The 19,789-nt window shown below is 31.6% G+C and overlaps 1 protein-coding gene across 1 annotated transcript in view; it reads right to left on the bottom strand.

The window, feature by feature from the left end:
• Positions 1-1,005: 1,005 nt before the first annotated feature.
• The window catches only part of LOC132563405 (mucin-22-like), a 39,903-nt gene continuing 21,119 nt past the window's right edge, over positions 1,006-19,789 (bottom strand). Inside the window, exons 12-24 of the mRNA XM_060228168.1 lie at positions 18,956-19,050; positions 17,511-17,711; positions 17,033-17,104; positions 16,817-16,934; positions 16,571-16,690; positions 15,468-15,528; positions 15,055-15,154; positions 10,110-10,195; positions 8,717-8,843; positions 7,508-7,579; positions 6,207-6,237; positions 5,955-6,028; positions 1,006-1,074 (exon numbers count right to left, since the gene is read on the bottom strand). Coding sequence (XP_060084151.1) covers positions 1,006-1,074; positions 5,955-6,028; positions 6,207-6,237; positions 7,508-7,579; positions 8,717-8,843; positions 10,110-10,195; positions 15,055-15,154; positions 15,468-15,528; positions 16,571-16,690; positions 16,817-16,934; positions 17,033-17,104; positions 17,511-17,711; positions 18,956-19,050 — 1,226 coding nt within the window. The remainder of the gene's footprint in view (positions 1,075-5,954; positions 6,029-6,206; positions 6,238-7,507; positions 7,580-8,716; positions 8,844-10,109; positions 10,196-15,054; positions 15,155-15,467; positions 15,529-16,570; positions 16,691-16,816; positions 16,935-17,032; positions 17,105-17,510; positions 17,712-18,955; positions 19,051-19,789) is intronic.

Below are 19,789 nucleotides of genomic sequence, written 5' to 3'. Positions count from 1 at the left end.
CGGTGATAAGAGCTTTTGATAATGTATTTTCACACGATAACTGCATTGATAATATATAACAGTATTGTCAGGTTAACGAACCCAAATTATAAACTCAATCTGCCCCTTGGGATCATGATTTCTATAAATTAAAATTATAAAATATATTTTAGGCTTATTTTCGCTTTACAAAATAAAAGCAAAGTCATTAAATTAAACGTGCTAACTTTGAAAATGTGAGACTGTAAGGTTGCTTGCCGGTTCCCTTGTTGTATACCTTGTTCTCATTTGTGAATTTGACATTTGACAGGGGTTAGAATATATCTGTTAAAAGTCCACTAAAAGGGGCAACATGTCTGCCGTGGGATGCGGTTTTTAACTGAGATGAGGAGATTGTCCCTCATTCCTCCCTGAACACATCAAAGGGCGTTATATTCTGTCCATCTTTTCAGGGAGAGAATGAGGAGAACATACGCAGTTATTTCAAAGAAAAACAGCTGGTCAAACATGTTAAACGGATCAGGGTGAAGCGAGATGGAAGCAACCGTGACACCAACACTTTCGTTCTTACTTTCAACATCCCAGTATTACCAAAACGTGTAAAGATTGGCTTCGAGAGTGTTGGTGTGGATGTAAACATCCCAAAGTCACTATGATGATTTGGTTGCCAGCAATTTTGTCATCATTCTGATAAGTAGAAGAAACAGAAAATGTGTGCAAAAGTGTGGAGTGGTAGGCCACGAAAATGGGCCTGCAGATGGTGCATGTAATGGTCAAACATTCTGTGCAAACCGTCTTGGGAGGCATACATCATATTCTTGAGATTGCCATACTTAGTGCAAGGAAAAAGAAATCCTTCGCGTCAAGTACACCAACACTTTTCCTAAGGCAAAGAAAATTGTTGAAACGCCAGTGTCGGGTCCATCATGTGCCAGTCGTGCAAATGCTGACATTACGACCATGCAGATCCAGGATACTGTCAAAGACACATGATGCAAGGACACAGATTGACATGGTGTGTAACAGTCATTCTGACCCACGGCCTGCTGCATCAAAGTTTTCTTCAACATAGTCATCACAACCACCACCATCACCCTACAATAAACAAAGTCAGAAAAATCATCAAAACCAGCTCTCAATCAAGAAAAGAAAAATGAACCAAAAGAAAAAAAATCAAATTTAGAAGGTAAAAAAGCCTGACGACCAAATTCACACCTTCAACAAATTCGCCTTTCTGGAGGATATGGAATATCTAAGTCTTCCAAGATCTCTAAAGCTGTCGAACCACCTTAGCTTAAACAAGTAGTCTAGCTAATAATCAATGGTGCCCATTTACATCTATTTATGTTAGCAATAATGGATACAATAATCTAAAGGAATTGTAGAGGTATTCGATCCAATATTGATGAAGTTCTTCGACTGTCGTCTCAAGAACATAACCATAGTATAATATGTCTCCAAAAAACGCTCACCAGAGCCGAGATAATTATCAATTTAAGAAAATATTCATTGTTGAATTGCTTCAATCCTGGAAGCAACAAAGCAACCAGTGGATTTGACAACCAATTTCCTCACAGAAATATAACATTATATACAGATCTCCAGGCAACTGCTGAGTGTTACGCTCCGGAGAACGCTTAGAGTATGCTCTATTTATCTACCTCCCAACTCTGATTTTACGAACAACCAATAAGATTAACTCCTTCGCAAATGCCTCCCCACTTTTGGGTGAATTTAATGGTCTAAACGAGGTACCAACGATCATTTGGTTAGACTAGAAACCTTTGTGCGTGAGGCTTTTCTGAAGAAGGAACACTTGGTTGCTGTTTTATTCGATTTAGAAAAGGCTTACGACACAACATGGAAATACGGCATAATAAAAGATCTGCACGATATAGGTATTAAAGGTAATCTACCAATTTTTATTCTAAATTTTCTATCAGACAGAGTATTTCAAGTCCGGAATGGAACGACCTTTTCCGATATTTATCAGCAGGAAATGGGTTTACCACAAGGCAGCATTCTCTCGGTTACACTTTTTGTACTAAAAATTAATAGTTTTGTCAAAACATTATCCCCTTCAATGGCGGGCGCTCTTTATGTCGATGATTTCATTATATGTTATCGATCTAAGCATATGAATATCATCGAAAGACAACTACAACAATGCTTGAATCGACTACAAATTTGGGCAGATGTGAATGGATTTAAATTTTAACAATCAAAACAGTTTGTATGCATTTTTATCAAATTCGGAAACAACACGACGATCCAAATCTATCTCATTGTGATGTACCCATTCCGGTTGTTGAGCATACCCAATTCTTAGTTGTAATATTCGACAAGAAATTGTCTTTCCTTCCACATATGAAATACTTTAAAGACAAATGCCTTAAGGTACTGAATATTCTAAAGCTGGTGTCCACACTGGTTGTTGAGCTGATAGAAAAGTTTTGCTAAGACTTTATAAAGCTCTCATTAGATCAAAATTAGACTACGGTTCCATTGTGTATGGATCTGTTAGACCTTCATATCTCAAATTATTAGACAATGTTCATCACCAGAGTCTCAGGATAGCTTTCGGAGCTTTTAAGACCACACCTACAGCAAGCCTCTATATTTAGATGCTAACGAACCATCACTATATAGCCGTCGAAATAAATTGCTTTGCAATACACCATTCAGCTAAATCAAATCTTTCAAATCCTGTTTTTTTCACTTGTATTTGATCCAAAATATAAAACATCTTTCAAAACAAATAAAACACCATTCCATCATTCGGTATTCGGATTTCTGCTCTTTTACAAAACACAAATATTGATATTGACCAAATTCAGACATTTGGAACGATAGAAATTCCACCTTTGCTCTTGAATTCACCTGAAATTGACTTTTCATTTTATGAAATGATTAAATCAGATACTGACACCTTTTGTTCATCCTTCTCGAAAATGCAGTTAAAAGATGTATTGCTCTTTGCTGGGTTCCTTGGCACATGAGAATACCAGGCAATAAAAAAGCAGATCTTGCTGCAAAGGAAGCTTTATCGCTTCTACCTGTTCATATTACCGATTTTAAACCATTTATTAAACAATTTTACAGCTTAATGGCAGGAGGAATGGAATTAATATACCAATAATAAATTGCATTCCTTAAAGCTTAACATTGATGGAACATTACACATTTATATATGTTGAACGGCGACGGTAATCCTCGGTGCATAGGATGTGATGAGCCATTCACCGGTAAACATGCATATTGGACTGCATTAACCTTCTGTCTACTCGGGATTAAAGTTTAAAGATCCTTTTTGAAACTGTTGAGATTTGTAAAATTCTAGGTTATCTGAGATATGTTGGTCTATGCAATAGACTATAACGTACAATTTTAATCTTTTGTGATAATATAACCATTTAAGATTTTTGCATTAGTTTTTTACCTTTTTATTTCATTTTTGGTTCGCTGTTTGTTTTACCGGTTGATGGGCCTAATGACCATTTATGTGTTGACGGGTCATTAAGAATGTCATAATGATAATAACTTACTTGAATTGACCAAAATTAGCATAGTGAATGTCGTCGATAAAGCAGCAAACGTCTATTCACATTCTTGTCTTATTCTCCATGTACATGTATAGAAGTCTCCATGTAAATCTTTGTTTTCTTCATATTTTGACATGGTTTTATTGAATTTAAGTCTTGATTATGATAACGTTGATATGTTGATATTTTTTTCATGTTTTTGTTTTATTAAATTTGAATTTGAATATTCATTTTGTTCACATATTGGCATCTCCCTGTTGTAGTTTACAAGGAACTGATGCCAGCAAAAAGATTTCGAGTGTCAGTATAAAATTAGAAAATAGATTGGAAACTCTACTTTCAGAGAACTGTTTTCAATCCTTCTGTCCCTTTACAATTGTCCACAGATTAACGAGATGTTTCTTTCTTTACATGTTATGGAACACGTTTACAGAAAGTTGATGTTCATTGGTGAGACAACGCCTAGCCATAGGAAGTCATGGAGATGAAAATCCAATCACGAAACAACCAAGTTTAAATGCTAGAATAAAATAACAAAATGCAAATATATTAACATTGGTGATTTTAATAATAACTGAGCAATTATAAATGTGATATAAACATTGTTATTTCAACATATTGGCACACTTTGATAATTGTCTTACAGGAGTTACGTCCCTTGGTTAATATTTGTTTATAAGTTTTTTATTGACATGTGACTCTCGATCAACCATGAGTCTTTTGATTACATACTGTTTTCATTAATTATACGATCTTAACCCAAACAAGTACCAATTTTGTCACATATATATATATATACATAATAAATTTTTACTAATGATTTGAAAACAGTGTATATTTACATAAACAAAATGTTTGTTTTCACCTTAAAGTGTGTTATCAGGAGTCATACATGTATTATGCGAACAGATATAAAATATATAAGTTACAGTATACTTAAATGCTTAATCAGGACATCTGCCCTTTGTCTCACATAATTAAAATTTGGGTATACTTAATTTTTCTAAAGTTAAACGTGACTGATTGTTGTTGAAACAAAATCTGTGAATAATGCACGCAACATGAAAGAATGAATTAGATATGTGAATATTTGTTTTTACCATTTTCACCTCGTCTCATTTCATGAAATGTTTTCTCGATTTTCAACAGATCCATTATAGTTGAATCAAAGTTTCTCGAATCAATGAATTTTTGTTGAACATTAGACAATATTTTACATTTGTTTGTATTCTTGGTGTTTAATCTGCTATTTTGGCTTTTAACAATTGACATTCTGATTTTATATTTATGTTTTAACATTCAATTAAACCAGGCAAAAGATGAACTATAGAAATACTTACACTTATACATGTATGCATAACAATATAAATGAGACAGGTACTTTGGGGAAAATATAGAGACGAGATTTTTTTCTGATGTTATCTACATTTTAATAAGATGAGGAAGCCAAAACTGAACTTTATCTTGGTTCCTGTTCATATCTTTAAGATAGACAACACATATTGATAAATATACTGAATGTTTACTAAACATCTAATATTGTAATAATAAAACAAATATCTTGAAATGATACATTAATTAATACTGAAAACAAAAACAATAAAAAGTCCATAACAATAATGAAAGAAAGAAAATCGATTAATGTCAGAAAGTACAAAATATGGCATTTTTCTTATGTGCTTATGTGGCCATCATATCGCTACATACATTTTTCTTTTAAAAGCGATGCCTTCAATTTAAGTGTCAAATGTATTGTCTCGAAGGTTAACTAGAAGAAGAGACATATTCCACTCCAGATACTTAAATCCTCAAGTCTAGAAGAGAACAATATTTCACTGACAACCACTGGCATATTAATCCATCAATTTATTTACAACTCTTGTTTGTTATAGATACATGCTTTCTTGCGAATAAATCATATATTTCATTGTACGCACTAAAATCTCTTAATATATATAGAAGGTGTACCATTGACAAAATTTCTTCATTAAACTTCTTTTTTTAATTAGCTATCAACTTTAATTATTGATAAACCTATGTGAAAGAATAATATTATTTTTGATTACTGTCTGTGACAATGCAGTCGACAGAAAGATTACCCAGTTTAATCCTTACAACAAATTTGTTGCATGGATGAAACAGTTATCTCCCTTGTTTATGTTTAGGTCTCTGCTTCTCATGTGGTATTTCCGTAATTGTTGAATAAAGCTATTATCCAATAAAGGATGGTGCCTGATGGATTCACTTGTACTGACAATAATATATCCTGTCGTCACGTTGATGATTCATTCATATGTATTGTTGAAAAGGACGGGAAGCGTTTTGGAAAGGAAAACGGTTGTATCTCCTGAAAAATTAATGACAAATCTATCATCAGTTGAAAGACAAGAATTTCCCAAAAATTCCAATAACACACAGTAGATAAAATCTTACCTCAAAAGATAAATTTGGGCGAGGGAGTTTGAAATCTGTTTCAGTTGTGATTTCAAAATCATCTCTGTTACCGTCTGAAAGTATAAAAATAAATAAGCAAATGATATAAATTTTATACATAGGAAAAATAAATTATTTCAAGTATCATCTACATAAGCTTTTTAAGAAATACATTATGTCGAATTACAATATTAAATTGTAAATATTGTGCATTAATCTGTATATATATTAATTTACATCTTCGGGTCTTACCTTGGTGACCTTTCCACGATTTCATCACATTCTGCCAATAAAATTAGCAATAATTAATATATACGTTTGTATATTAATTACAATGAACTAAATTTTATATTGCTGAGAAGCCCAGTTATTTGATACCATAGCTGATGACATAGACCGGTGAACGGTTGATCATTTGACCAACTTATATGTTTGAGGTTTCCGTTGAAAGACTTTTTCAGTGGACTCTACCTAATTTGGCACCGCGTGTTCTACTTTATGCTATTGAAATCTCTGACAAGTTTGATATTGGTCAAACTCCATTGGCATTTGTCAAAGTTACGGGACTATCCTTTAAATAGATATTTTCGTTTCCATTCACTTCAATTTTTATTTTCAGATTTGAAGCAAGTTATATATTGCTTTAAATTGAATAAAGTCAACATTAGTCAAAATCTGACAATATTTGTCAGAATTCCGGGAATTACGAGAAGTGTAAAATGATATAATGTCATAGTTTCCGTCAAGTACCTAGATTTTATATATTATTTTATTTTATAATCTCGAATAAATTAGGTATTGGTCAGATTTGTTAACATTACGGAGCTTTAAAATCCTTGGAGTAGATGGTTTCTTTAGAATATGTTCAAGAGTCCATACCAATCCATATATCTTACCATTTCAGAAAATAGTTTGTTATTTAGTACATGTATTGCTAATAAAATTTCATTGGAAACCAAAAAATGTCCCTCATCTTTGCTTAGCCTTCATGAATGACAACCTCTCAAGGAAATATTGTTTCTCGAATATTAATTTGGATAAGATAAAGTAGAGCCAAACACTATAGAACTGATTCTTCCTTTAAGGACTCGTCAGCGATGCTACATCATACAGCTGTTACGCCCTTTTGGGACTCGTCAGTGATGCTACATCATTCAGCTGTGTCGACATTCTAGAACTCTACATCATACAACTGTTACGCCCTTTTAGGACTCGTCAGTGATGCTACATCATACGGCTATGTCGTCATTCTAGGACTCATTTAGGCAACTGAGGGAAATCCAAAGTGATCGGTTAATTTTGGAACAGTGTCATCAGTTAATATTGGAACAGTGTCAAGTACACGTGTATTTTCTGAACCGTGTCACTTTTCGAATGAATTAAAACGTTACATGCAGGTTATGGCAAACTCGGGACTTCCAAATCATTCCTTTCTGGTAATTTTTGTCAGAATTCATTTTATAGTACAATTTCCCTCAATTTCGGAAATAATTATCTATAATTCTTTCAAACTCGTAGAATGGAGGATACATGTTAAGTACCGCATTTCTTACATTTTCTGACTTGAACAGTTGCATCTTTGATAATTCCACTTTTTCCTTTACCAGCACAAGAGCTTCTCGAACCTGTTAAATGAGATAAGATGAAATAGATTGATCATCTACAATCAGCATGCACACAAACAGTCAATAAATGAAAACTATGTAGGTTATTATTAGTATGTTTTTATCCTTTTTCGGTTTTCAAAAATATGAAATATGAATATTTGTAAAAGACAATGATTTCGATCGTTCCGATTAATTATTTTTGCATTTTTTTTCCTTTTGTAAAGAAAGGAATATTATCATCTAAATTAATTTTATCATTCATGTTTCTTATCGAATGTGTGCTTTTATGGAAATTTCATTTATCGTTATCTAAACAAAAAGCTTATATTCATTTTCCTATTCTATATAAGAAAACATTCCATTAATAAACATTGTTGCATACATAGGACCTTTTAATACAGTTTAAAAATTAAAATCAGGAGAACATAGTCATAGCAGGTCATGAATAACACTACACCATATAGCTGTTTCATCCTCGTCAATAATGCTAATGGTCTAAATTTTAAAATCTATAAAGGGACACAAAGAAATCAATATTAGTTATAAGAAATGTCAAGACATACTGAGGAAACGCACTAGCCTAATAACTGAATACATTTATCATTTTATCTATATTTGCTAGTTTCAAAAGAACATAAAGTACATGTTTAAACTCTGAGCAGTGCCACTTTTGCTATAAACATTTCGTTCGATGAACTTACCGAAGAATTGAAAACACAGTACAACAGAAATATGAAGAAACCCTGAAAAAACGATAGACAAGAGTTATGGTCTTATAGAGTTTGCAAAACGTACAACAACTACAATTAACTTAAGGGACAGTGGTTTTTTTATTGATGTTTATTAAGGACAAGGAAAACAAAGTCATGTTTTCCCCCAAAGAAGTGAACACGAAAAGGAATGCAAATCATTTATTAATTTTTATTCATTGCTTGTGCATTATGCGAAGAAAAGAATAAGAAAGAATCGACATCCCATTCTGTGTTATTTGAAGCCTTATTTAAAATCAGATATGCTTTGAAAATGATTTTCCATCTGTTTCCTGATTCGTGCACTGGATTTAATTAAAAAGGACATGTTCCTGATGCAACACCAGTAAAACATTGTAATCAATTCTTCATTAATTGAAAAATTCACTATATTTATGTTGCTTACCTGAAGCGAGATGGTCAAGGCAAACAAGTACTGAAACACCATGAGGTTATCATAAACTGACAAAGTGCCAAATAACCACGTGATACCAAGAACCGGAAGTAGTATGGACATACTCCGTATGCCGGCCCTAAAAGTGAAAGATGTCCTCGAATGTATGCATTTAAAGCGTTGTTGTTCTTTTCTTATTTATCTTTCTTTTTTGGCTATTTTTAAATGCTTCTCAATATTAATAGCTCATTAACTAGGACAAATGCGATTATTTAGAACACGTTCGTTGTTAATATTATCAGTATTCTGTCAAACCATTTTGTGATGAGTGAATATAAATACTCTTCAACATGTTTTAGTGGCAATGTTTATAAAACTACGGTAATGAATTCAAACGCTGCTTTGGAAATAATCTGAATTATATTTTCCTGAATATTTCTATAATTGCAACAAATCGAAATTATCCTGCATTACGATTTGCGATAATATCTGATATGAAGATAAGATAATTTGTTATCGATATCGAGTGTAATTAAGAAATAACCTGTTAAGTGTGATAAATGCAAATGCAGACTCTTCCATAACTCGAGCACAACTTGGTGTAATCGATTGTTTGTCAACAGATTTAAAACTACTGTGCAATCAGTTATCTCTTTGAAATCAGCTCTTGTAGCTCTGCCTGTGGAAGCTAGTAAGTTTAAAAAAAAAAAAAAAAAAAAAAACTGGAACACAATACCTTAAATTTGTATCAAATATATTGTCTTTATAATTCGAATACAATTTCATCATAACAGAAACTTTCTCCTGAACATTGATACGCATTACCAGATAGACCTACAAAAAGATATGTTGCGGGACATTGACACTGACACCATGAAATGTCTATAATGAGTCGTTTCAAAACCACGTTTGCATGTTTTTCAAAATGTCCTCCATAATATGCCGTAAAAGGGTTACAAAAGGAAAATCAGTACAGAACTGAAATCACAAGATTGTGAGTTATTTGGTGAATACATCATTGTATTACTGTGAAACATTGAACTATTAAAAATTAATATGTAAAGTTGATTAAATTATTCAAAATTGTGTTCAGTTAGACAGACTTTTTAATCATAATCTAAACGGCAGATTGAGACGAGCTAAATGTATATCTATCGACCAGTGGTCAGAGGCATAGTGTTGTTACTTGATCTACTATACATGTCCATATATTAATTCATTCCTTGATTCTATAAGTAATTACCTGAGCCCTATCTAGACAGTTCGCATGAAGGTAATTGTATACTTATTTTGTGGAAAACAACCTAATCTACGACCATCTTAGAGTAATTTTACCATTTGATGATAATTAATTTAACTAACTTCATAATTATATCGGCTATATTTGACATTGCAATATGCTTACATAGTTGCCTTCTTTTCTGATTTTGTCTGTATCTGCTTGGACGAATACACAATCTTAACAACAATGCCGAGGACAATGATATTTACCTGTAAAGAGAAACAACTCCATCAACATTTCTGATTAATGGCTTGTATATGGTATTACCTGTTTAGGTATAGTGTTTTTAATCAGTATGTTCTATTCATGAAAGACATAAACACGATATAATTTCATATAATTTACTTCCATTCAATATTTTTGCCGTGTAATTAACGTTCTGATTTTCTGCGTTTTTTTCTTTTTTTTTTTTTTTTTTTTCGAATACCATTTTGACATTTCATAAATGTTCCATTCGCCGTTTAAGGGAGTCTTAAGATATAGTTTAGAAATGTCGAACTTGTGTTATATGTTTCTACTGAAATACATACCAGAACAGATAATCCAACAGGTGTAATGAAAGAATATATCACTCCGTTTGAAAAGGTCAGCCAGCAACTGAAAGTATTTGATACAACACAATCTAATACACGTTCAAAATAAGGCATTATTGATACAGATTCATTTTCTACATTCGGTATCGTCATTGTGGCTTGTGACTTACGTTAACAGGTCGCATAGCTTATGGTTATTTCGTGGAATATATTTCTAGATTTTTTTTGTTTCATATCTAATGATGATAGAAAAACAACACTCCTTCCGAACAAGATCAAGTTAACCAAACTATTAAAAGTAGTCAGTGTGAAATTGAACAACTCAGCACGTTTCTTACTTCGATATATTTCGTATTTTCTTGGTCAATTTACTTTTTCTATAATTCTCTCCATGAAAGATATACACATGAAATACTTTCTCATAAATCTTGTCAATGAGAGACAGTTCGAAAAAGTATAAATGCAAAAAAGAAATGTATAACGGATTTTTATTGACACAAGAAAACTGTGTTTCCTATCAAATTTGCGTATCATGCGAGTATGATAATTTAAGTATGTCTTTACTTCAATTCCGAGTGATATTCGTTGGCATGTGTTATTCCAATTGTCACTGCTACAACAGCTACCGGCACTCCTAATGAAAATAGCAAAAATGGATACATCGGAACAAATTAGTATTTTTGCAAATTACTTATTTACATTTGAAATGTTCGTCGTTTCGTCTTTATTTTTTCTTGTATACCTTTCTGAAGTCTCCTGTCAGTATGTTTGATAAAATCTTCGTGTAACATGCATGATCTGATCGGACACAATTTAAATAACTTTAACTCCACAGTAGTAATTTGATACAATATAAGATAACAAATGGATTTTTCTTACCCCATCCAAATAGAAGATACCACTTCAATTTTGACTTTGATTCAAAGACAGCTTTCAAGGTGATGAGAATATCGAAACTCTCAGCAAGGATCAGAAAAAAGGTCACAAGGACAAAATAGTGAAGGAGTGCAGCTATTGCAGTACATAGATTCTGTCGGAAAATATATAAATATATATATACATCATCATAAATAGTGTTGTCAAGATGCATATTTGTGTACAGCAAGCAAAATCGACTAATACTTATCTCATCTTGTATTTCCTATTTTCAAACTTAAACAAGTTTTAAGAAAGAAGATGGCTTCAAAATACTTTATATCTAAATGTCCAGTAAACAACGCAATTTTCTTCATTTTGCAACATTATTAGACCAACGGTTTCCAATCTATAAAAACTGAAGGTTATAATTGTTTGTGCAACGTTAACATACGGAAATAATTCCCTTATTAAAATTACAGTCTGCACTTAAAGAGTTAAGAAATAATTGTTATTTCAAGTAATAAGTCATTTACATTCTTAATAGTTTTTGTCAGATGGCATTTTGTATTGTCACTACTTACGTCGTCATGAGTGCTGTTTATACCGCCCAGAAACAACAGGTAAGTAACTGTTAGGGCCGAGCAAAGATTCATCAACAGCCAGGTTCTATCACTTTTTACATACCTTTTTCAAAGAGAAAATTCTAGATTTGTAACGATATTTGTTGTAGAAATATGATATCTTATAATATTTGTAGGTCGATCGGGAAAAAATTCCTCAAAAGAATATTGATTTTAGATTATATATGATAGTAACACACTACTTGATTTTTGTTTTTTCTTTTATTTTATGTTATTTATTTATTCATCTTTTCTTTATTTCTTTCTTCCATCCTTTCTTTCTTTATCATTATTGGTATCATTTATTTAATGGTCACTTTATTATTTTACCGTTCCGTTACGTCGTCATAAAGAGATAGTATTAGAAAAGCTAAAAAAACTGACGTGTTTACCTCCACAGTCTGAAATATACAGCCATTGTGACGAGCGTTGATATTGATGACAAAATACATCCAATGTAGCTGATTATTCTAAGAACATAATCCTAAAAAAAATCATCATTGGAACAGATTAATGCTTGCCACAAACACCTTAATCGGAGGCTTCTCTTGTCTTTGAATTTTGCATTAGGTCACATATATCTGTAAAATTTGTTTTGAATTTGAGAGTTTGGGAGAGATAAACATAAAGTTTAAACATGTTACATAACAAACGTGTATTTTTGTTGCTACTAATATGTATTTATAAATATTTTGGTATTGCTAATTGTGTGGAAGATAATCAACAATCGATAGACTAAAAACTCTTAAACCATTAAAATGAATGGGGAAGTTTAACAAACGTCATGATAATCGCATTTAGAATTTTCTATTTCTTTGTGCAACATTTTATTACATGTTGGTTGTTGTCCAGGAAGCAGCAGACGCGTACCCTTCCAGAACACCTTGATCTATTCTCCTTGTCCTTTCTTTGCTTTATATTTTGCCCTAGTTTTGTTGAAGTTTAGTTTTAATTAAGATTTTAAAATATCGGTATTTTCCCATGTTGTTTTCGTACATTGTAACATTTATGGCTCGTTCTATGTTAGTATCTTTGCTTTCATAGCCTGACAACCTTAAAAGTTTGAAAGACGTTAATGCTTTGAAACAATGGACGTCTGTGCCCATTTTTAACATGAACTTAAAATAGCCAAGTGACCGACTTACCGAAGATGGTGGACTTAAACGAACTGCAAAGTTAGTAAGATGATAGCATGAACAGTGGTCGCCGATTAGATTACATCCTTTCGTGGACCAACTAAAATAAAATTACCAATAACATATGTTAGATATATTCTATTCTGATATAAATCTATTCTCTCTATTATATAGGTATGTTTTTTTCTTTGTTTTGTTTTTTACATGATGTACACACATTCGGTACTGATTTTTTCATTATTACCAAAAAAAAACTTTAAAGATCCTGCTTGTTGTAAGATACATCCTTAAATTGATTGAAAAATCAATATCTTCAAAACACTGGATTCTTTTCTAATGATATCATGGATACGACTTTATCATATCGCCGCCTTTTGAAGTATACAGTCATAGATAAATAAGATTTCAGCCAAAGTTATTATTACTGTTCTATGATGATATATAGCTTCTCTAAAATATCATCACTGCATGCGAAATCTAAAATTGTTAAATTTTATTTATTTGTTTTTAGCATTTCCAGTGTTTTTGTACAAACTTCGAGATTCCAGGTTGAGAATGCTGCTCGTGGACTTTCAGTTCCCTAGGTTTGCCGTAAACTGCATGCTAGGCTTTAATTAATTCAAATAGTGGTAATGTTATGCATATACACATGTACTTGATTTTGTTAAAAAATTAACAGCTATATTACGATTGCGAAATTTATCTAATTATGGGACTTGTGCACATCCTGATCGATGTTTTGTCTTTTCTTTTGATTACCATTCGCTCCCTAGGCTTTAAAATTTAGACCCCTACCATCACTCATGAGACGTTGAAGAAAGAAACAGGTATCAGTCGTCGTTTGACTCTATAGTACTTAATTCTAAATTAGAATTTAGAGATGCTGTTTACTTGTGCGTCTTTTGTTGTTTTGTTACTATAACTTATGACACTTACCAAAAGAAATAAAAAATGACTAAATTCATTCATTATAAAATATTAGGAGTATTCGTTTCATTTGCAAATTTGGGTATTTTTTCTTAATAAACATTTCTACGTGTCAAACATTCCCAAAGATATAAAATATAGCCAACCAATCCATTCTCGGATACTAATTTTTTGTTGTCGTCTATCAAGTGAACAAAAATCAGCCATGGATAATTGGCCATGCCTTCATGCATTTTTGTTTTGTTTTGGTTTTTTTCCGCGGAATTCCCAATATGCACATCTTATATTGGGAAAATTATGATTTTAAAATGATGACGACTTCCTTATTTGAATTCAAAAGTAAGTTGCAGACCGGGACATGAAAAAACATTTTTTTTTTTAATTTTGTGACTGAGAAAAAGGATAAAATAATACTACATAAACTTTACCATTTAGAAAATGTGCACACATAGACACAAACTGCCACTAGTTTCTTGACATAATTTTATTTTACATTTTGGGTTTTTCACGTTCTGGATAATGATTACCTTTCAATAGTGAAGTCCCAAAAGACACATTCAGCAGCAGCTTCACTCTACATTTGCAAAAAAAAAAAAAAAATAATAATAATAATAAAATAAAATAAAATAAAAAGAATTAAAATACCATGTCATCGTACAATTTTGATTAAATTTTTACTTTTTTAATTAATTTATTTTTTTATTTTTTTTTTTTTTTTTTTTCATTTATTATTTTTTTTTTTTTCAATTTTCATTCTATTCCATTTATTGAAAATATGATTGAAAAAAATATTCAATTTCTAAACTATTGCAATACAGTGTGCAATAAACCGTAAGTCTTTTTGTAATTCATTCATGAGATGAAATTTTGCACAATTTGACATTCAGATGGCTCGTCAATTGTTAGAATGTAGAAATATTTCATCATATAAATTCCATTTCAAGTGCTAAATTCAAAATGAGGTAAAATAAAATCGTATAAAATGTCTGCAAACCTCAATGGTATTAAAGGTTAATTTGACCGGATCTGTCAGAACAGAGGTATTTATATCAGGCACAGAAAGTGACAAAACCTGAGAGAAAATTTCCTCTGTGCTGTAAACAAATCACATTAATTTTATGAATAAAATAGCTGCTAAAACAATCAGTTATCAAATGTTGGGTGGTAAAACACCTAAGACTTGTTTTTTCAAAATTAAAATTGATTGCATTATATCATTATATCATTAACGATGTTATTATACTCGTATATGCGCTTGTAGGAACGGCATCAGCATTTTAAATTTTTACAGAGCTTGGTGGCTAAGTTAAAAAAATTTCCATTATAAAGAGTAGATTTATAGTAAATAATCACTCGAAAAAGAATGGACAATGAAAATATTCTTTGTCACTATAGAAAATAGACAACCTGCTGTTAGCCAAAGCTTTTGCTATTGTTCTATACACCGCTGCTACAAATGTTTGGTTACCTGAAAAATAAAAGAAAAAAGTAAAAGTACATTTTTAATTGATGCCATGATTGTTATCTCCCTTGACTGAAAAATAAACAAAAATATGTTTTTTTCTCTAGAATATTTTATTTTCAATTTAAGCATTCTAAAATTTATTCTAGTTTAATACACACTTGTTACTTTATTTACTATACTTTTCAAAATATCTCCATCTTAGGTTGTGTAACCCTTCGATCTAATCGACCGGAATTTGAAATAAGGTAGAAATGTAAAACTTACTTAATGACCTGTATACCTTGGTCTTATTTGAGAACGCAACATTACTTACTTGGATCGACCAAGATTTATATGGCGGGTGTCATCGATAAAGCAGCAGACGCTTACTCTTCCAAAACACCTGCTCTTATTCTCCAAGTATTTTTTCGTAGTCTCCGTGTAAATCTTCATTTTCTTCGTATTTACCCTTAGTTTTATTGAATTTGGATTTGGATTATGGTTATGTTGACATGTTGGAATTTTCTTGGTTTTTTTTGTTGTTTTTTTTTACCTAGACAAATTTTTCATCAAATAATATGTGAATGTTAAAAGGACTTGAAAGACAAATTATCAATTTTGTGAATAAAAAAAATTCAATTAATGTTATTTTTCACATTACATTTCAATAAAACAACACAAAAACAATATTAAAGTATTAGGATAGTGCATTGATAAAACAGCATACAAACTGAAATTGAAATTGAACAGAACAGTAAAACATCACAAACAAAATTATGACCAAAGTAAAATTTAAGAACAGAAAGCCCTACCTCCTTGAAAAAGGTTGATAAAGAATATGTTACATCCTATTACAATGTTCTATAACATATTTAGTACATCATTTGTATATATGATAAACAAAACTATTGAAAATTTAATTTTTGATAGACAAACAAAGACATGGAGGACGGAAAATGGGAGATATGTGTTCAAGTTACTATTTTATAAGGAGGTGTGGATTTAACCATACAAAGGTGAAAGGTTTTGTTATCAAAGCAATATATTGTTGAAATAGATAACTTACTCTGTTTACTGAACTCTTCTAACGATAAATCAATGTTAAGTTTTCCTGCACTTCCGTCATTTGAAGAATCATCAGCAGAGAAACGTATTCCGGTGTTGCTTACTCTGCCAATTTCAATGACTGTAACAACCCAAACCAAAAGACGTTACTGTTATTTCTCAATCTTAGATAATGAGTTGTACACAATCTTTATATTACCGCATATAGTAGTATATTACATGTTACCAATGTGTACGCATTTCTTACCTATATTTTCCATTGTATCAATTCTTATAAGACTTGTGTCGTTCAAGCGTTGACCTAAGGCTGCACCAAATATTTCTACGGTCAGCATGAGCTTGGAAACGCCTGTTCCTTTTTTGCCCTTCAAAATAATCAATTAAGTAAAGAAACTGATTGAGCTAAAAATGGTAATGAAACATTTTGAATATTTTTTCTAATAAAATTTGTAGTATCACTTACGTCAATTTCTACTTTCGCCCATTTTTCGCTGTAATCGACTGACAGAATGTGATCAAGGATACCGAAAAAATTCTGTGGAAATAAGAGAATTTATTTGTTATGAGCTTAAATTCATAAATAATGGGTGATCCACACCCCTCGTGTTGTTAGTGTTGTATATTGGATACTTAGTTGGAGTTTCTTGCTAATAGGACATAATAAAAGGCATCACAATATCATAAAGAGCTCATATCATAAAAAAACCCTCGTGTCATTGATGTTCTTATACTCCTTTATCTTGAGAGGAAATTAAAACAATATCGAGACACAGCCTGCAATGCAGAATTTCATTAAGCGAGACTGTGAACATATATTCTAATTTGTCTGTATGAAGTAGAATGCAAAAGAAAGGGTTGAAAATAACTTCATTAGTCATTAGTCTGAATGCATGGTATTGTTGTTATCAATAGTCCTGATCTATGTTGGAAACGATTAATGCCTGTGTAGTTTCATTTGTAACATTGACACCACTGTTATTCTTGACAAGAATGGTGATGAGATCTAAGATGGCAGTCGTTTGTTTCAGTTCTCCAGTAGTCATCTGTGGTTCAGTATCATTGGAAATGACTTCGTTGATATTGTGTACAGCGTTGTTAACAGAAGATTCGATTTCAGTTGCAGTTAAATTGGTCTTATTGAGCTGAAATAAAAATCAGTATGGATAGGTTTACAAATTAACATCTTCAGGTAACATAGTTTATTTATTTATTCATATTTATTCGTATCTTTATCTATTCATTTAATTATTGTTTTCTTGATTATCATTGGTCTATATCTTGTAATAAGAAGCATACAGTTTGATACCTGTCAAAGTTCTACATTAAAATACAAAGATTGATCCTAGGAATTAAATAAATAACCATTTTCCAATATCGTAATATGCATGCGTAATGATATAAATGAATGGTTCCCAGCAAAATATTTTCGTAACACAATGTTAGCTTGAATTTAGAGCAGTTTAAAATGCCTCTGGAACATATAGTTCGTTTAAGATACATTGTAAAAGCTTTTAAACTTTAGATTGTACACAAAAGACACGCAAGTGAATAGCATCAATTGATATCAATTTAGATAAGTAGAGTCAAATGATGAATTCAAATTCACTATAGTGCTGGTTCACTTTTTCTTAAGACTAATGCAGGTTTGTTTTACGAAATTTCAATAATATAAGCATTAGAACTGTGATATAAGTATATTACATTCTAAAATTTGTTGTTCAAGGAGTGGATAGGCTTGGAGACCTGCAAACCAAATGCTTGTTTTTTTATTGAGTCTGAAAGCTTTGAAATTGATGACAATGGAGCTATCAGGTATGGACAATGAAAAACTGTATCACAATTAGCTTTTTTATTTTAAATTATCAGGAAATAATAACTGATGTAGAAATTAAAATCCGTCGCGATAATTTGTACAGTAATACTTCTTAATTACATCCATGCTGATTCGGTTACCGAAATGTATCTAATAACCCAATATTCGCGAAGTAATTTCTAGATCGGCGTTATATATGATTTCGAATGTCTGAAGATGTAAGTTCACGAAATAAAATAGTCACGAAATTTAATTGACTTACAGTATCTAATTTATCCGAGATCATGTTGTAGCTATTCCCCGATAAAATTGACAATGAAGCAAGTCAATTCTTGATTTACATCTTTTAATTTAAAAAAGTCTCATATTTAAAAAAAATTATAATTAGGTTTTTAATGGATTTCAACAATTGATAATTTGTCATTCCTATTTTTATATCATTCACGTTTTATTTACTGAAAATTTGGCTAGATAAAGAACTTTTGTATCATTTGTTAGTCAACGTGTTGTTTGAACCTCTTTTCTCAAATGATGAACTACCAATATGCTGTTTCTCTGATAAATTACACTTACTGCATTTAATGTGTCATTAAATGCCTTTCTCATACAGTCATTCATATCCGGATCATCCCAATCGCCATCAGTATTACAAAAGCGTTTGATGGTGCCTACAAAAAGAACATCAGTTTAACTTAACTTTAAAGATTAAGATTTAAAATTCAAAGTTGCGGAGAAACATTTCGTTTATCTCTTTGGTCCGTATCTGTAATGCCTTTTGCTAGTTTATTGATTTGTGGTGTGAAAAAGGTTATTCTATGTCAAAAGTTTAAATGAAGCATATCCAAATATCATTATCCATTTCATTCCTTACAGTAGTTGCTTTTTGCTTTCCGTAACCCTTCAGACCTGTTTGGTCTTGTTGACCTTAAGAAAAATTGTAGTAATAATTCAGTTGATCAATCAAAATTTTGTTTTGAATCAAAAGCTTGTATTTGTCTGGAAAAGTAGAGCTTAAATATTTGCATCATTAATTTTTAAAAGATTTTACCTCCATAATTCTTGGGACACGGCATCGTTACCCAAGAGCCTCTGCTAGTGGCATTCCATTCTACATCTTCTGTATTATCACTTTTACATCCCTGACCTACTTAGAAGATAAATAAAACACGCGCTTGTAATATATATATATATATAGAGAGAGAGAGAGAGAGAGAGAGAGAGAGAGAGAGAGAGACAGAGAGAGAGAGAGACAGACAGACAGACAGACAGAGAGAGAGACAGAGAGAGAGAGAGAGAGAGAGAGAGAGAGAGAGAGAGAGAGAGAGAGAGAGAGAAAATTAATCACTTAACATGACAAACAAATATATCACTAACGCTTTCAGGCCTCGCGTCCATCTTCAGGTGCTT

This window comes from Ylistrum balloti, unplaced genomic scaffold (genome assembly GCF_031769215.1).
Source record: "Ylistrum balloti isolate Yb309-2 unplaced genomic scaffold, AGI_CSIRO_Ybal_v1 Utg371710, whole genome shotgun sequence".
Classification (NCBI taxonomy): domain Eukaryota; kingdom Metazoa; phylum Mollusca; class Bivalvia; order Pectinida; family Pectinidae; genus Ylistrum; species Ylistrum balloti.
The sequence above is the reverse complement of the archived record's forward strand: the minus strand, read 5'-3'. Positions and strand labels throughout refer to the sequence as shown.